General features: G+C 40.0%; 1 protein-coding gene and 2 long non-coding RNA genes across 4 annotated transcripts; all 3 read right to left on the bottom strand.

Annotated features, from left to right (window-relative positions):
- Positions 1-255: 255 nt before the first annotated feature.
- Positions 256-11,536, bottom strand: LOC124644107 (serine protease snake-like). Of its 2 annotated transcripts, none has more exons than XM_047183323.1 (10): positions 11,407-11,536; positions 9,827-9,924; positions 8,414-8,481; positions 8,069-8,130; positions 3,365-3,543; positions 1,817-1,929; positions 1,207-1,359; positions 953-1,079; positions 750-881; positions 256-506 (listed from the first exon to the last, which is right to left on the bottom strand). In XM_047183323.1, exons 1-10 carry the CDS (start codon positions 11,480-11,482, stop codon positions 336-338), a joined length of 1,179 nt encoding a protein of 392 aa, XP_047039279.1. In that variant the 5' UTR covers positions 11,483-11,536; the 3' UTR covers positions 256-335. The 2 variants fall into 2 exon arrangements, with proteins under 2 accessions (XP_047039279.1, XP_047039280.1); XM_047183324.1 differs by lacking the exon at positions 3,365-3,543 and adding an exon at positions 2,088-2,263.
- Positions 11,537-14,249: 2,713 nt separating this feature from the next.
- Positions 14,250-15,722, bottom strand: LOC124644172. The gene is made up of 3 exons (XR_006986020.1): positions 15,623-15,722; positions 15,316-15,436; positions 14,250-14,830 (listed from the first exon to the last, which is right to left on the bottom strand). It is a non-coding gene; the product is annotated as an uncharacterized LOC124644172 (long non-coding RNA).
- Positions 15,723-16,197: 475 nt separating this feature from the next.
- Positions 16,198-17,903, bottom strand: LOC124644171. Its single transcript, XR_006986019.1, has 3 exons — positions 17,807-17,903; positions 17,483-17,609; positions 16,198-16,807 (listed from the first exon to the last, which is right to left on the bottom strand). It is a non-coding gene; the product is annotated as an uncharacterized LOC124644171 (long non-coding RNA).
- Between the last annotated feature and the right edge of the window lie 438 nt (positions 17,904-18,341).

Here is an 18,341-nt window from a genome sequence, read left to right as displayed (position 1 = left end):
CACATGCAACATACTTTGCAGTCATATGAACTTTCACAAAATCTATCCATAGATTCTTTGGTCGTCTCCTTTATCTATGTATATCCATTCTCTTACATGCCCATATTGATGATGACTGTTGAAATCATTATTGGCGGAATCTGACAGAGTTCTAAATAAAGATCGAAGAATCATCGAGGATGAGCGAAGATGCTATACCTTCCACTATTGTAATAGGGTTGAAAATTGATTGAAGTAAGACAGATTGCGGTAAGCTAATGTGCTGTATCAAAATTTTATTTGACGTTGTGAGGTTTTAAATTCAAATCTTCATCAAGCATCCAGGTTGGCTGGCCTCAGGGCCAGACGACGCTCTCGATCCAGGGCACGTAGTGTATGACCCTGGTGTACAGTCCGGAGCCAGCAGTGATGCCGCACTGCTTTCCGGCTGACGTCACTCCGACCACGGTCGTCACGCAGTGATGCTCGTCTAGAGTTTTTGACTGGAGAGGTCCGCCGCTGTCACCCTGGTGATAAGGAATTAATCATGACCATAAGCATATAAGGAGATCAGACAGTTACGCAGGACATATTTATAGTGCACAAGCATTTGCGCAGACACAAGTGCACTCACTCTCATAGCCCGACAGGACTGGAATCCGTTTCGGCCGGAGAGCCAATAAAATAATAGGGACAATTAGAAAGACATGCCGTAAAAATTACTAGATTGACTTTAAAGTTCAAGTTTCCTTAATATATGAAGATCGTACCTCGCAGGAATCAGCCACGGTCACCCTGTCTCCGTAGCACATCTGTGTGGTGTGATTGTATCCTTGCAGAAGATGTCTGTATTTGGGGTAGTGCTGCTTACATTCCTCTTCGCTGAACCTCGAGATGTCCAGCTGGCAAATTGTTTTAATTAGTCGAGCTTAATATAAAGTCAGACTAAAGTGTCTATACAAGAAATACTAACAGACTGCAATGTATCAGCTAGTTGTTGTCTGTGACCCAGGGCTCCCCACCCGGTGCCCGTCAGAGTCTCTTCAGCTTCTCCCTTCGTGTGGAGACACGCTGGATGCACGTCACTGTTGAAGTTTATCCTGAAACAGAGACATTTTATGAACTCACCACTGACTTCATCATTGAACTGTATCCTGAAATTCAAAGTATCTGTCAAGCAGGACATTCTCTTCATGAAAAACATCTTCGTCTGCAAAATAAACTTACTCGGTATCAGTCTCGAGCAGCGCGATGTCGTGGTACTTGGAGGGCGACTGGTACTCCGGGTGAGGTACCACCCTCTTCACGTTGTACCTCTGCCACTTGTCCAGAGGGTCGGAGCGTCGGAGGATGCCGAGCGCGATGTACCTCACGGGTCCTCTGAAATGGAAGTAGCAATTGAATGATACACAGGTGCTCAGGGCAAGAATTGATCCATGAAGAATGTAGTCTGCAGTGTTCTCTAAGATAACTTTTTTGGTCATATTCTGGCAAAGAAGGGATTTTGGGGACAGTTCTCTGCCACTTTCTATTCAAGCGCCGTAAATTACCTTTCTTGGATGCAAGCCAAACTTACCAAGATGTTGAAGACAAAGAAGTGATTGGGTTTGACACGAGACCATTGTCAAGAAGACTGGCGTATTTCTTAAAGTAGACGGCAGTCTTTTGTAAGCTGGCTTGCTTGTCTAACCAAGGAGTACTGGGTTGAGTAGGTCAGATAGGCAGTCGCTCCTTGTAAAACACTGGTACTCAGCTGCATCCGGTTAGACTGGAAGCCGACCCCAACATAGTTGTAAAAGACTCGGGAGATGATGGTGAAGTAAGCTGGTAAACTTACACTCTTGGCTGTGATATGCAGTGGGCAGCAGTAAGGATGAACCGCTCACTGATCACAGTTCCACCGCAGAGCCAGAGAGCTGACTCCACATCGTCGCCATACCCGAGCAGAGCCTGGGAAGAAATTATTGTCTATCAGAAAAACCTGGACTGCAAAGTCTCAAATTACCACCCTCATTGAGCGCACGTGGTGATTAACGCTCAATTCTTCTCTGTGTGAGAGGAGGCCGCAGCCCAGTAGTAGACGATAAAAAGACTCTAGGATTTCTCACCATGTGTGGGTATTCGTACTTTTTAGCCGCTCTTCCTAGGACGTAAAAGTACCATCGCTGTTCAAGAAGTGTCATATTCCTACATTTCTCATCAACTTCATAAGACAGTGAAAACTTCCAATCGTACGATGCTTGCTTGCATACATAATTCAAAGTATGCTTAAACCTTGTGCAAGCTGAAAAAAAATAGTTTTCACCTTTTGAGTAAAAAAAGTCGTGGTGGCTTTGTGGGTAAAGAACCAACATTTCATGTATCTATAGACATAGGTAAGGCACACCCGCTTTCGTGAGGTAAAGCATCTATGTATAAGAGTGCAGCGTTTTGCAAGTTGTTTAGGCTCGTCTATGTTTTTGCAAGTTAGCTGCGAGCCGACATTAAGATTGGCGAGAAATATACTTAGTATATTTTTTTTCAACTTTCATAAGCTTTAAGCATAACAAGGATCATGCGTAGCAAGCGAGATATAATGACATAGTTTAAAAAACTATGGCCTACTGGTCATGCATTGTCATCGGAACTCGGAGCGTGTTCAACATCCTAATCGAAGACCGGGAAGTGGGTCAAATTAAGATTCCAAGACTTTCTATATTTACAAACTTAAACTACTTTACTACTACTTTACTATGTAAATAAATAAAACCATAACTTTACTAAATAAAAGTACTATATACAATACTAGAAATAAAATACTGCATATACAAAACATAAAAACATATACAAAAGAACACTAATTAGGCATCGAAGTACCTATTCCTCCGCATCACTGTCCTCCGGAAACGTGCCCAGAAGACTGGCTGCATTGCCAGGTGACTTTAAGACATTCTTACATGCATAGTTACAAGTGAAGCTAATATAAGCGTGTTAAAAATACCGTCAGTCCGTGGATGGATACTTACCAAAGGTTTTGTGGCTTGCCTGAGTTACTGAATTGAGGAGATCAGATATACAGTGGTACTGTACTGTACGGCTGTCATTGAACATCCTTGACAGTCGTTACACCCGTCAGAATCTAGTAAGTCTGACACCAGTCTAACCAAGGGGTAGTGGGTTGCCCTGGTAACTGGTTTGAGGGGGTCAGATAGGCAGTCGCTTCTTGTAAAGCATTGGTACTCAGCTGAATCCGGTTAGACTGGAAGGCGACCTCAACATAGTTGGGAAAAGGCTCGGAGGATGAGATAGGTAGTGGTACTCACCTGCATCCGTTTAGACTGGAAGCCGACTCCAACGTAATTGGAAAGACTAGGGAGATAATGCTGGTTAAGTTAAAGATTCTCACCATGTGTGGGTATTCGTATCTTTTAGCCGATCTTCCTTGGCTGAAAAAGGATCCTCGCGATTTAAAAAGTGAAACGTTCCTACAAGGGTTGTCAAATCGATAACTCAGTGAATACGACCAATCGTAGGAGTCGTCATGCTTGCATCTATAGTCAACGATCTGCTTAAACCTGGTACAAGCTGAAATGTAATACATTAAACATGTTTTATCTCAGAAAGCGGGGACCCATCTGTGTGTAAACAGAATAAGGAAATATAGCGGAGACACCATAAGAATAGGTCAGGCGCGTTATCGATATCGAGCAAAAATTAGCAAAAAAAACACGTTTACGGGAGCCCCCAAAATATTTATTTTACTCTAGATTTCAGTATATGTTGTTATAGCGGCAACAGAAATACATCATCTGTAAAAATTTCGACTCTCTAACTATCGCGGTTTATGAGATACAGCCCGGTGACATACGTCCGGACGGGCAGAGGAGCGAAAACACGGTCCCGTTTTACCCTTTGGGTACTGAACCCTAAAACCTGAGACGTGTCTTTACAGCTTGCACAAAATCGCCGCACTCTGAATTTAGATGCTTTACCTCACGAAAGCGGGTGTGCTTTACTTGTGTATGTATGTCATCAGCATCAGCCTATCGCAGTCCACTGCTGGACATAGGCCTCTCCAAGTGCACGCCACTGAGATCGATTTTCGGCTTCTCGCATCCAGCTCCTGCCAGCCGTCTTGCGCAAGTCATCACTCCACCGTGCCTGAGGACGTCCTAAACTACGTTTGCCGAGGCGTGGTCTCCACTCTAGAACTCGTTTACCCCAACGGTTATCGGTTCTTCGGCTAATATGGCCAGCCCACTGCCACTTCAGCTTGCTGATTTGGTGGGCTATGTCGATGACTTTGGTTCTGTGTATGTATTGTGTGGTATGTATGTATACATGCACATTGATTGTATAGCACGATGACTCGACTACTACTGAACGCTCCCGAGCTTACGCACACAAAGACAATGTGCATATACCATACATTTACACCACGGAAAACAAAATGACTAGCAGAGATGTCAGAACGCGAAATCTTTTAAAGGATCTATCAAGCAGGGAGCGGTAACGGCAGTTTTGCATCCTTTGTGTCATATAACGTCACATAAATATACATACAGAAAGCTTTCTGACCGCGTCGGTCAAACAGAAGTAGTATAGTTATCGGTACGAATCTTGAGCTTTAACCTACAACTGCGCAGAAGTGATTTATTAGCAAAGAACCAATCCCGAGTGACGGCTATGAAGCGACGCACATACGTAGATTTGACCAATTTAGGCGGCCAAAAATATTTTACAATGTATTTCGTTTTTTCTATCTTTATTTTATCATTATTTTATTATTTATATTATTTAAGCATTGTATTTTGATAATAAGCATGTTTTATTGAAAAAAACCGTAAATATTTTTTTTTAATGTAGAGTATCATATATTTTCATTTTAAAAGTAGTTATGATATTTTTTATTATATCTATTTCAAAATAATATGTAATGTAGTAAAAAAAAAATAATATTTTTTTATTCCTCACTTTCTGCCTCTGATATATCAGACTCTGTGTTTGATTCAGCTGGTAGTAGCATATTTTATTGTTTCAGGGCAAAATAATCTTGTTTTGATGTTTTTTTTTTGTTGGTCACATTTCTTCAGTTTCGTATTTCTTTAGTTTTCCTTCGTTTAGTCCTCTCACTACAATCTTTAAGTGATTTAGATGGCCGCCCCGGTCGATTTCCAACACTTGTCGGGCGTTCAAATGTTCTGCTTAACCAATTCTCATTAGTTTTAAGGATTTTTTTTACAGTTTCAGTTTTTTACTTTCGTAGCTATTTTAAAATATGCAAATCTTTGTTTAAAACTGCTTATATTATCAGGTGTGTCACCCTAATAGGTCAAAAGTTAGTTTCCTAGGTAATTTAGTTTTTCTTCCAAATTAGTCAGATCTTGCTATTGTATTTTATTGTAAATATAACGTAGGGTCACTATTTTTACGCCAGAGGTACTCAAAACAAAAAAAAATGCACTTTGTGACATTTTAAAGAAAAAAGTATTTTATTTTTGTATGAGCTTCAAATCTTAAAAAGCCTGTAAGTCGGACATCCGCAGCTATCCGCAGCCAAAAAATATGTCGTAAGCTAGTTTAATATGTCAAATATCTAAAACTAAAAAAAATGTTACGCGGTCGAACGCGATAATATAACAAAATTGTGTTTAAACAAGAAAATTACTAAAAAAATATTTTGCTTACACACCCTCTTTTAAAATTGAAATAATACTATAAAAAATTAAGTGATCACACTTAAAATATATTAAAATATAATAACTGTTACCTACACAACTCGAATCCATCATAAAAGTTGCTTAATATCAATTAGATAGCACAAAAATAATTTTTCTTTAATACCGTCTACCGAGATCTCTAAAAACGTATAACGTAAAATTTGCACTAAGGTCAAGTTCCAACTCCTGGTGCAAGCGCATATCGCATGTTTGGTAGGTAGATGTGGTAAATTCTTATTGCTGGGGTATTCCTCTTTCCATTTTACCCACAATTTGATGATAACCTTTATTTAAAAAAAAAAGACTTTTGGCCAGCTAAATTGCTCAAATCTACGTTAGTGCGACGCACTGCGGGCCAATCACCGCTTTAGCCCGCCCAGCGCCTCACTTTATACCACAAAAGGGACCCAATAAATTACTTCTGCGCAGGTGAAGGTCAGAGCTCAAGATTCGTGCTGATAACTATAGTAGTAGAGCTCGAACGCAGAACGCTCGATCACGCGACCACTCTCTGTCTGGCAGATCCCTAAGAAATTAGCGTCGTCAAAACGCGGGTGTTCGGGGGACGAGGAACGTTACTAGCTCCGCCCTTACACGCCAGCCTTAGAACCTTAAAACCTTAGAACCTACCCATCATTAAAAAAATAACACCTATCAGTCAAGATCTTTGACAGATTGGTTTTGATCTGGCATGGAACCCAAAAGTCTCGCTAGTCCTACTAACTGATCACGCCCAATTTAACGGAACCCTTCGTGCGCAAGTCCAACTCGCACTTGGCCGGTTTTTTTTTTCAACTTTCATAAACTTTAAGCATATCGTGGATTATGTGTAGTGGCATACAAAAAATACTATATATAGCACCATATCACATCGCTGGGCGCGGTTGGTCCGAGGATGGGTGACCATCTAGTCATGACGAGTTCTTCCGTTGTACCGGAAAGCATTATAAATTGGTGGCTCCCGGCTGTTAGAAGCCAAAAAGTCTTACAATGATACTTACCAAATGTATTGGCTTGTCCGGGTTACTGAGTTGAGGAGATCAGATAGGCAGTCGCTCCATGTGGCACACTGGTACTCACCTGCATCCGGTTAGACTGGAAGCCGACCCCAACATAGTTGGGAAAAGACTCGGGAGATAAGTTAAAGATCCTCACCATGTGTGGGTCGGCTGCGTCAGATGCAATCGGAGCCAAACGTCTGAAGACCGAGAATAAGTACGCGATCGGAGCCGGTCCTGTTATAATTTCACACCAAGCACCTTCGAGCATTCTCAATTACAAAAACAGTGCACATGCAAAAATAAATCTTACTACAAATACTAAGTAGGTACTCGATTTTCAACGTGTTAAGAATTTGCTCTCCTCTCCGAGCCGGTCTGTCTGAACGGACCCTAAACATGTTTTATCTCACGAGAGCGGGGTCCCATGCTTGTGTGTGTCTGTCTTGAAGAACGAAATTACTCAAAATCGAAACCAAAAACTGTTTACTCAAACTTGGCTGCAAAACAGCAGTTTTTTAACGTCAGAAATTTACAAAAGACGGCCCCCAAAACGCCCACCCTTCACCACTTCCTATGTGTTATTGCTGGGAAGAAGAAGTGGCGCAACAAACTCCCCAGCAACACATGTCTGTCTGTAGGTGTAGCCTAGAAGAACCTTTCACCAATGTTTTATATTGATTAGGTACAACACACCCGATTTATAAATTGAAGCCGAGACCAGCAGTCATAACACAAATCTCCTAAGAAAGTAACGCGCCAAAATTCGGGTGTTCAGGGAACGAGGTACGTTACTTGATCAGCTTTCACACGCCTTCCGTGAAACCCACCCAGTATTTTCAAAATAAAATCACCAATCAATCAAAACCAATCTTTGACAGATTGGTTTTGATTTGACAAGGAACCCGAACGTCTCGTTAGTTCTAGTAACTGATCACTACCGCACGTTGCTTGAGCTACAAGAAGGCGCCTGACCTACCTTCCTTATGGCATCTCCGCTATATTTACATGGTAAATGTACATGCACATTTACTCAGACAGACATATTCTACCTTATATAGGGTGTGTCGTACCTAATCACTTTAAATCCTATCACATAAACGAGGCTCCTATTAGCTACAGGAATCATTTTTCGTTTTCATAATTTACAACATCATGTGTAAAGCAGAGATAAAGTAAGGAGTATCGAATGTTTTGACCAGTTGACAGCTGTCAATTTTCAAGGGAGAATTTCTATTTTGTAATGACTGCTTCTTATATGGTGTTCTAATTCTCGTACATTTTTATTCTTTTACTTTGTTTGACAAAAAAAATATATTTTATTTTATTCTTTCTTTTGTACTAATCATTGATTGTGATTAGATATATTTTATAATTATTTATCAAACTTACCATCTTCAGCTTTCTGTCCAGTTTTATAAAGAAAACCCAATTTGTCATCTATTATGATTTTTCTGTAAAAAAAACTTAATAAAGGTCTCTCAGCCGATTATCAGCCAATAGCCGAATAGCAGACATTGAACAACTCTAGCAGTCGTTACGGGTAGTCAGGAGCCAGTAAGTCTGACACCAGTCTAACCAAGGGGTATTGGGTTGCCCGGGTAACTGGGTTGAGGAGGTCAGATAGGGCAGTCGCTCCTTGTGGCACACTGGTACTCAGCTGCATGCGGAAGCCGACCCCAACATAGTTGGGAAAAGGCTCAGATGAGGTTCTTATGAAAAGTGAAGTGCTGTTACCTCAAATCGTCAACTAGTTCGCAGTCCGTACAGCATATTATCGGCGTTTTACCCTCGAATGCACATATCTGCAAGAATAACAATATTTCATGCTTCTCATATCACTTGTCAGTGGCAGAATCGTCGACATCAACATCGACGGCATTGATTGCCAGAAACGAAAAATAGAATAGAATAGAACAATATTTCAGTAAGGGACTTTCTTTTTATTTATTGTTTTCATAGTTGCTGGCTAGATGGCGCTGTTGCAAGGAACTTCTTCTCATAGCAACGTCATATAATTTTGAGGCTGTATAACGAAACGTACATGTCATGTGACTTTCACAAAGCAGCCCGGAGCCTGGAAATTGGTGATTGATACACCCGTGCATCGGAGAGCACGTAAATGTCGGTCCTGCGCCTAATCTCTTTCCGGTCGTGTCGGATTGCCGTCCCATCGGGCTATGAGAGTGAAGGAATAGGAAGTGCACCTGTGTCTGCGCAAATCCTTGTGCACTATAATATGTCCTGCGCAGTTGGCTGATCTCCTTACATGAGAACAGCCGCCGTAGCCGATAATCGGCTAGGAGGACATCGCATGTCATCAGCAATTACAAAAATAGAAAATAGAAACTTAATAGAAATGGAATAAAAAGACAAATGAAGACGGTCAGAATCTTATCCGAATATCCGAAAAAAAAACTTAAATATTCAACTATATAAAATAAACTATTTACTATATAAATTATTTACTATATAATAAACTATTTTTGTATTTGTATTAACTATGTCGGCTAGCACACGCCTTACCCATTACTTGCCTATTTCTCAAGCAACTACAAAACATAAAAAAGTATAGTTTAAAATACAAAAAAAAAAAAACGCTTTTAGCACGCACTAAAACTTTTCGATTATTCGGATTTGTAATGACGTTTCTTAGCTAGTCATGTATTGTCATCAGAACTTGACGTTTCTTAGCTAGTCATGTATTGTCATCAGAACTCAGAGCGTGTGCAAAATTTCATCCTAATCGAAGACCGGGAAGTGGGTCAAATTAAGATTCCAAGATTTTCTTACATACATAGTTACAAGTGAAGCTAATATAAGCGTGTTAAAAATATGATGCTGTTTAGTGAAGGTAGGTATAGTTTTAGAGCGTGCCCACCGACATGTAAAATCATCGGCACGAATCTTGAGCGCTGACCTTCACCTGCGGAGAAGTGATTTATTAGCAAAGAACCAATCCCGAGTGACGGCTATGACGCGATGCACTGCGGGCTAATCACCGCTTAAGCCCGCCCTCACTACATACCACAAAAGGGACCAAATAAATGACTTTTGCGCAGGTGAAGGTCAGTGCTCAAGATTCGTGCCGATGATTATAAAATAGTTTTTGTAGAAATAGAAAAACATACACATAATAGTATTACATACCGGTGCCTGCTTATTGTATTTTTTATCGAGTATAGTACTCAAACATCTATATACATTGGCACAGCGTCCCTGAAATGTATCCCATTCGCAGTAGGACCCTGAAAACAAAAGAATAATAATTTCAACTTTCTGTGAACAGTCGTGGTGGCCTAGTGGGTAAAGAACCAACCTCTCAAGTATGAGTCTGTGTTCGATTCTAGGTCAGGCAAGTACCAATCGTCGCTTAGGTAACAAGAACAATAATAATTCGAAAATTAGTCATAATGACGTTTTATACTTCATTGGATTTAATTAAATACATTATTGGATTAAATCCACATTTTAATATGTGACATTATAATTGAACAAGTGTGTACCTAAGCGCATTAAATATAAAATACGTAAGTCAGAAGGCAGTAAGTCTGACACCAGTCTAAACAAGGGGTATTGGGTTGCCCGGGTAACTGGGTTGAGGAGGTCAGATAAGCAGTCGCTTCTTGTAAAGCTCTGGTACTCAGCTGAATCCGGTTAGACTGGAAGCCGACCCCAACATAGTTGGGAAAAAGGCTCGGAGGATGATGATGATTCAAATGAGAGCCTTAATGCTGTAATGTCTAAGAAATATGTAAATAAATGCAATCGTGTTTATGAGGAAAATGTGATAAATAACTAAAAAACACGTTTCTACCTAATACCTGATCAAAACAAGAAAAAAATCAAAAAGGATAATTAGGTTCTTTGTCCAAAATGATAACCAGTTTTGTTTTCAAACTGAGAATATTGACATAAAATTATTTAAAGTAAATACGGACTTTAGAATTTTTAGTCGGCCGATAAATTGTTTGGACTCATAAATCAGTATGAAGATGAATGGTAGTACGCACATTATAAAGATCAGGTATTTAGCCGGTATCAGACTGACTGAAAACTTTGATTGGAAACAAGATTTTCTTTAAAAAAAGAATCGGGTCAACTTTCACCCGACTAAAACGTCTGAGAACTTTCGCGTAGTAAATATATCTACTCTTTTTGGCTAGGTACATAACTATAGGGAAACAATAGACTATTTACACAAATAAATATATAACATTTATTTACATAGATATTAACATTTTTACAATACATATAAAAAACTATCCTATAACAGGAACCTAATATTTTTTTTTTGTTTTTTTTTACTAGGATAGTTTTTTTTTATATGTATTGTAAATATGTTAATATATCTATGTAAATAAATGTTTAATAAACCATAAAAAAAAATATTTAAAAAAATAAACTACTGTTTACATTAATGCCTCAATAGAATAACCTCTTGTATGCCGCTAATTAGAGAACAATAGAAAATCAATTGTGTCTCACGTAGATCTGCGCACCGGCCATACAAGAGGTTAGGTACCTAACTGTTATTATATTTATTATTAACCCAATACCCCTTGGTTAGACTGGTATCAGACTTACTGGCTTCTGACTACCCGTAACGACTGCCAAGGATGTTCAATGACAGCCGGGACCTACAGTTTAACGTGCCATCCGAAACACAGTCATACTTTGAAATCCATACCCATTGGGTTAAAAACTAAAATTAACATAGTTGAACCTACCTTCGTCTAAATTTAAATACTCGCTTTCCACGAAAAAACTGCATAAACACGACACTATTAATATATGAAATAACATTATGTATATGAAACCTTAGACACGTCAGTTCGTCACCACATTTGAAATTCTACTAAGGAAATAACAATATACAGGTTTTTGCAAATTGGCATATCTATAGCTGTACGTATCTTTACTTATATATTAATATAATAAAGAAAAAACATATGTTTGTTTATATCCTAGAGGCTCCGAAACTACAGAAAAGATTTGAAAAATTCTTTCACTGTTCGGAAGTTATATTATTCCCGAGGAACATCCCTACTATCATCCTCCGAGCCTTTTCCCAATCATGTTGGGGTCGGCTTCCAGTCTAACCGGATTCAGCTGAGTACCAGAACTGAGTACAAGAAGCGACTGCCCTGCCTGACCTCCTCAACCCAGTTACCCGGGCAACCCGATACCCCTTGGTTAGACTGGTGTCAGACTTACTGGCTTCTGACTACCCGTAACGACTGCCAAGGATGTTCAATGACAGCCGGGACCTACAGTTTAACATTAGAAATGATATTTTAGAACGATGTCTGTGTAACTTATGTAATCCTATCAGAGTTAATTGAAATCAAATATCATAAATGCTGTAAATTATTTTTTTAATTTTAATTAAATATGTGTTAACTCGTTTACATGTCAAAGAACCTAAAAGACTCGATTGTCAAACAAGGAACGCATTTTAATATAATCATCGGCACGGATATTGAACGCTGACCTTCACCTGCGCAGAAGTGATTTTTGAGTCCCTTTGGTGGTATGAAGTGAGGCGCGGGGGCGGGCTAAAGCGGTGATTGGCTCGCAGCGCATCGCGTCATAGCCGTCACTCGGGATTGGTTCTTTGCTACGATTGACGTACCTCACGACGACTGGTACACTTCCAGCCAATTTGATTGACACCAATTTTTATAATATATAAGGTGCTTTAATATTACATTAGTGAAAAAATTTCGTTCCCCGGAACAGTCAATTTAATTTGAGACATTAAACAAGTTAAATTAACAGTGGCTCTACTCTGCATAACGTGGTTCACAAATTACGCGCGTAGTGTCGCTTCGTCAATAAAAACAACTGCTATCTCTTTCTATCTGTTCTGCACGAGTGGCAACGCGCAACTCTACTGGATGGTTTAAATGAATAAATTAAGTCAAATTTATACCTATTTTTTTTTTGTATGAAAAGAAAATATGACAAATAATCAATTTTTATCTTTACTATTGTAATCTATAAACGCAATACTACCCCCCATTCAAGTCCTGGCGGGTAATATTAAAGCACCTTATATATATCGGGTGTGTTGTTCATAATCACATTAAATGAAATGCGTTAGTATACTGGTTAATATATGTCGATTAACATAAAGGAAAAATAAAAATAAACAAAAATAAAAAAATGAATTTTTCGAACAAAGTAAATAGAATAAAAATGTGCAAAAATAAGAACACCATATACATGTCAGTCATTACAAACAACTGAAATTCTCCCTTGAAAACTGACAGCTGTCAACTGGTGAAAACATTCGATACTCCTAACTTTATCTCTGCTTTACACATGATGTTGTAAATAATTTACAACATCAAGGGAGAATTTCAGTTGTTTGTAATGACTGACATGTATATGGTATTATGAAAACGAAAAATGACTCCTGTGGCTAAACCACTGAATGGATTACGTTATTTTTTTACAATTCGCCATAGAATATCATAAAGTATATGTGATAGGATTTAATGTGATTAGGTACGACACACCTGTTATATCTTAAAAAAAAACATGTTTTTAATTTAATTAAAGAATAAATTAAATTCAAGGTCAAAAATGTTAACAAGAAAAGTACCAAGGTACGTAGTAGTTTTTTTTTGTCAAACTAGAAAATTTAACCTATATTTTAAATTAGAAACACTTTTGATTACCTAATTCCATCTCAATTTCCATTTCTCGATTCAATAAATCAATATAAAATCTTACTCTAAATCATTGAGCCAGTATGAAATTACGTAGGGAACTTAAGAATAAATAAATAATAAAAGGGTGAGTGTGTTTTTTTTTTGCCATAAGTGTAAGGTGCGCAAAGCGATCCCCACTCTTCCGCCGAGCGCTCAATATCCGTGCCGATGATTAGAGCTCTGCCTCACTAAAACGCCATGGCGACGTCGCCAGCGACGCAGGTCTGGCTACTTCTGGCAAGCGCAGGTCGCCAAGTCGAATGGCCATGGCATCTCGACAGTCAGTTGTTTAAATCAAGTAAGTACTATATTTCTCGAGTGCGCGTCACAAAATGGCGGCTGATTGGCGACAACACTGGCGGCTGAGTGAGGGAGATGCGCTTTACCGTGTACGTTATAGTGGCAACTGTGGCACCGTCGCCAAGCTGCCAGAGTAGCCAGAAGCCATGTAGGGAACTGTAAATCGTGGCCACGCTTCCAATTTGGCGCCAAGTGAGTTAGGTACCATACATTTCAATATTAACTGCTTGGATACGTAGCCGGCGACATCGCCATGGCGTCCTAGTGAGGCAGAGCTCTTATACCTACTACTAAATTGTAGACCACAGATACTGCGTACATTTTACATTATTTGACGTTTTGTCATCGATTGAGTTATACCCGCCATCTTTAAAAATGTTGTTCTTTGTTGGTTTACCTCGGCGAATAGGGTATAGTTTTTATTTGCAAGCTTGAAGCAGCTCGCTATCATCGACCGAGCCTTTTCCCAATTATGTTGAGGCCTTCCAGTCTAACAGGATGCAGCTGACTACCAGTGTTTAACAAGGAGCTAATGGTGAAATAAAACACATTAGTGGCTCTTAAAAGCTAAAATTGATGTTAAAATTGATGTCTATTTATTACACGAAATTTTCCGTCTATTTAACTTATTCTTATAGCTATCAGAAAGGAGAAGAGTGGTAGACGATTTTAGGTAAATTAGTGTTAAGAGTACCAGCAATGTGTCGCACATTACTAATGCTCTTGTGAACCCCTCTTCACCCCTCCCCTTGTGAGGAGTAGCAGTGTCCATATTTAACAAATATAGACCCAGTTACCCCTAGTATAGTCTCAAGCCAAAGACAACTCGTTTTAGCAACCATTAAAATGCACTGGAATTTTTTTCCAAAGCATTACACTGGTCACCAAATTAAGGGCGACACGTTGCTTTTTCAGGCGCGGACCAAAGGACCATTTTCTGGTCCTGAAAATGGTCCTTTCGGATCCGCGCCTGCCTTAGCTATCTCATCACAAAAGTCACACTCATTTTGTCAGCCATTAAAATGCAATGAAAAAAAGGTTGCATTCTCTTTTCCAAAGCATTAGTGGTGACAAAATAAGTGAAGATCTTCAGAGGCAGTGGGCTGATGATGGAGCCTGCCTGAACGCATTAGACCTGAAACAGAAGACCAGGTATATGATAAACTATCTCCACATAATAAAGTTGGTTCTTAAGTCATGTAGAAATAAATAAGCTGATGAGTATCGTGGCTAGCAGCCTCAAGGTTAAGACCGTCATATCATGACCATCTTTCGAAAGACAAGTCAAAACTGTAGGTCCCAGCTGTCAGAACAAGTTTGGCAGACGTTACGAGTAGTTAGAAGTTAGAGAGACAACCAGTCGTTGCCAAGACGCCCCTGGCTGTTTAGGTTACTGGGTTGACAACGTCAGACAAGCAGTCGTTTCATGTGTCTCTGGTACTCAGCTGCATCAGTTTAGACTGGAAGCCGACCCAAACATAGTTGGGAAAATGCTAGTCAGTTATTAGTAGACGAGTTCTTTGTAAAAACATTATAGTTCCATTGTAATTAAAGAGCAATGTCATGAGTAGCCACGCCCTTTTGACTCCAAGTTTCCGAAATTGAATGTTAATGGCATACCTTGATCTTCGCAGAACGGAGCTCGGTTCCCTGGTGGCATCAAGCACCAGCTCGGCAGGAGTGATGCGACTGCTAGCTGGTACATCATCAGTCTGCTGATGAAGCTTCCACCACCAGGGACCTGGAACAGTTCAGCACTTGCTTTTAGTAAACTTCCTTTAAGAAAGATGTAAAAAGAAAAAATTTGATTGACTTTTGCAGCCACGCCCTTTTCGAACCTGTTACATAACATACCAACAGTGAGGATTTTCTGCAGTCAACAGTTAATCGACTTTTGTAAAAACACAGAAGCTACTTCAACAATTACCTGGATCTCAATTGTTGGACTCTAGATGCTCTAGAGCTCCGGAGGGCGGCGCCCCAACAGATGATCGAAGGGACACGTCATGCACAGCAGACGTAGGGCGGCACACTGGATACTCAGACAAAGGGAAGTCTGGTCTAGAAAGCTCTAACTGCACTGCGCAGGTCACGATCAATAATGAGGAAATATAAGGCGTAGATACCTGGTGCATTTTGGAAGGTAGGTCAGAATGTTGCAATAGTACAAAATATTGCGTTTTAGATTTATTTTCCAGGTTTCTCATCCATTTTCTACAATTCAGTATCGTCAGCCTTTTTTTCGTCCCATTGCTGAGCACTGGCCTGCTCTACTATGGAGAAGGATTGAGCGTTAATCACCAAGTAGATAGCAGACTTCAGCTTTACTATTAGTCTAGCTTTTAACAGCTATGCTGACGTGGATCAATCCAACAGCTGGAGGGTTTTCTTAATCATCATCTCCGGAGCCTTTTCCCAACTATGTTGAGGCCTTCCAGTCTAACAGGATGCAGCTGAGTACCAGTGTTTTACAAGGAGCTAAGGGTGAAATAAAACACATTATTGGCTCTTAAAAGTTATAATAATTGTCTCAATGATGTTCAACGCACGCGATTTTTTATTATAAATGTATTACACGAAATTTTCCGTCTATTTAACTTATTCTTATTGCTATCAGAAAGGAGACGAGTGGTAGACGATTTTAGGTACATTAGTGTTAAGAGTACCAGCAATGTGTCTCACATTACTAATGCTCTTGTGAACCCCTCTTCTCCCCTCCCCTTGTGAGGAGTAGCAGTGTCCATATTTAACAAATATAAATCCAGTTACCCGTAGTATAGTCTCAAGCCAAAGACGACTCGTTTTAGCAACCATTAAAACGCAATGGATTTTTTTTTCCAAAGCATTACACTGGTCACCAAATTAAGGGCGACACTTTGCTATTTAGGCGCGGACCAAAGGACCATTTTCCGGTCCTGAAAATGGTCCTTTTAGATCCGCGCCTGCCTTAGCTATCTCATCACAAAATTCTTCCTCATTTCGTCAACCACTAAAATGCAATGAAAAAAAGTTGCATTATTTTTTCCAAAGCATTAGTGGTGACAAAATAAGTGATGTTTAAGATCTTCAGAGGTACTGGGCTGATGATGGAGCCTGCCTGAACGCATGAGACCTGAAACAGAAGACCAGGGTATTAATTAATGGCCTCCATGGCCGATTTCGGCCACGGCGGCTGTTCTCATTTAAGGAGATCAGCCAGCTGCGCAGGACATATTATAGTGCACGAGCATTTGCACAGACACAAGTGCACTCCCTATTCCTTCACTCTCATAACCCGATGGGATGGCAATCCGACACGACCGGAAAGAGACCAGGGTATTACATAAAAAAGCTATCTCCACATAACATCAGTTGATTCTTAAGTCATGTATATAGTATAAATAAGCTGATGAGTATCGTGGCTAGAAGCCGCAAGGGTAAGACCATCTTATCATGACGAGTTCTACCGTCTTTTGGAAGATAAATCAAAACTGTAGGTCCCAGCTATCATTTGGGCAGTCGTTACGAGTAGTCAGAAGCAACGAGTCTTTGCCAAGAAGCCCCTGGCTGGTCAGGTAACTGGGTTGAGAAGGTCCGACAAGCAGTGGTTTCATGTGGCTTACTGTTACTCAACTGCATCAGTTTAGACTGGAAGCCGACCCTAACATAGTTGGAAAAAGGCTAGTCAGTTCTTAGTAGACGAGTTCTTTGTAAAAACATTATACTTCAATTGTAATTAAAAATCAATGTCATGAGTAGCCACGCCCTTTTGACTCCAAGTTTCCGAAATTGAATTTTAATAGCATACCTTGGTCTTCGCACAGCGGAGCTCGGTTCCCTGGTGGCATCAAGCACCAGCACCAGCTCGGCAGGTGTGATGCGACTGCTAGCTGGTACATCATCAGTCTGCTGATGAAGCTTCCACCACCAGGGACCTGGAACAGTTCAGCACTTGATTTGAGTAAACTTCCTTTAAGAAGAATGTAAAAAAAAACTTCTTTGAAAAATTTGATTGACTTTTGCAGCCACGCCCTTTTCGAACCTGTTACATAACGTACCAACAGTGAAGATTTTCTGCAATCTACAGTTAATTAGCTTTTGTAAAAACAAAGAAACCAGTTCAACAAATTACCTGGATCTTTAACTGTTGGACTCTAGATGCTTTAGAGCTCCGGAGGGCGGCGCCCCAACTGATGTTCGAAGGGACACGTCATGCACGGCAGACGTCGGGCGGCGCACTGGATACTCTGACAAAGGGAAGTCTGGTCTAGAAAGCTCTAACTACACTGCGCAGGTCACGATCAATATTAGATGAACATTCTAGAATGCAGTTTGAAGTAGGTCAAAATGTTGCAATAATAAAAAATATTGCGTTTTAGATTTTACTGGTTTCTCGTCGAGTTTCTACCAATTTAGTATCATCATCATCACCAGCCTTTCCCTCAGCAGCCTCAGCATCAGCCTGATTTCTTATGGAGAAGGATTGAGCGTTAATCACCAAGAAGTATGAATGTTACAGCCTTTTCATCGTGCCATTGCTGGGCTGCGGCCTCCTCTCACACAGAGAAGGATTGAGCGTTAATCACCAAGCTTGCTCAATGCGGGTTGGTGATTTCAGACTTTTTAATCCAGATTTCCTTAAAAAGGTTTTATTGGTACTTGTCTGA

The sequence above is a fragment of the Helicoverpa zea genome, chromosome 29 (genome assembly GCF_022581195.2).
Source record: "Helicoverpa zea isolate HzStark_Cry1AcR chromosome 29, ilHelZeax1.1, whole genome shotgun sequence".
Lineage (NCBI taxonomy): Eukaryota > Metazoa > Arthropoda > Insecta > Lepidoptera > Noctuidae > Helicoverpa > Helicoverpa zea.
The sequence above is the reverse complement of the archived record's forward strand: the minus strand, read 5'-3'. Positions and strand labels throughout refer to the sequence as shown.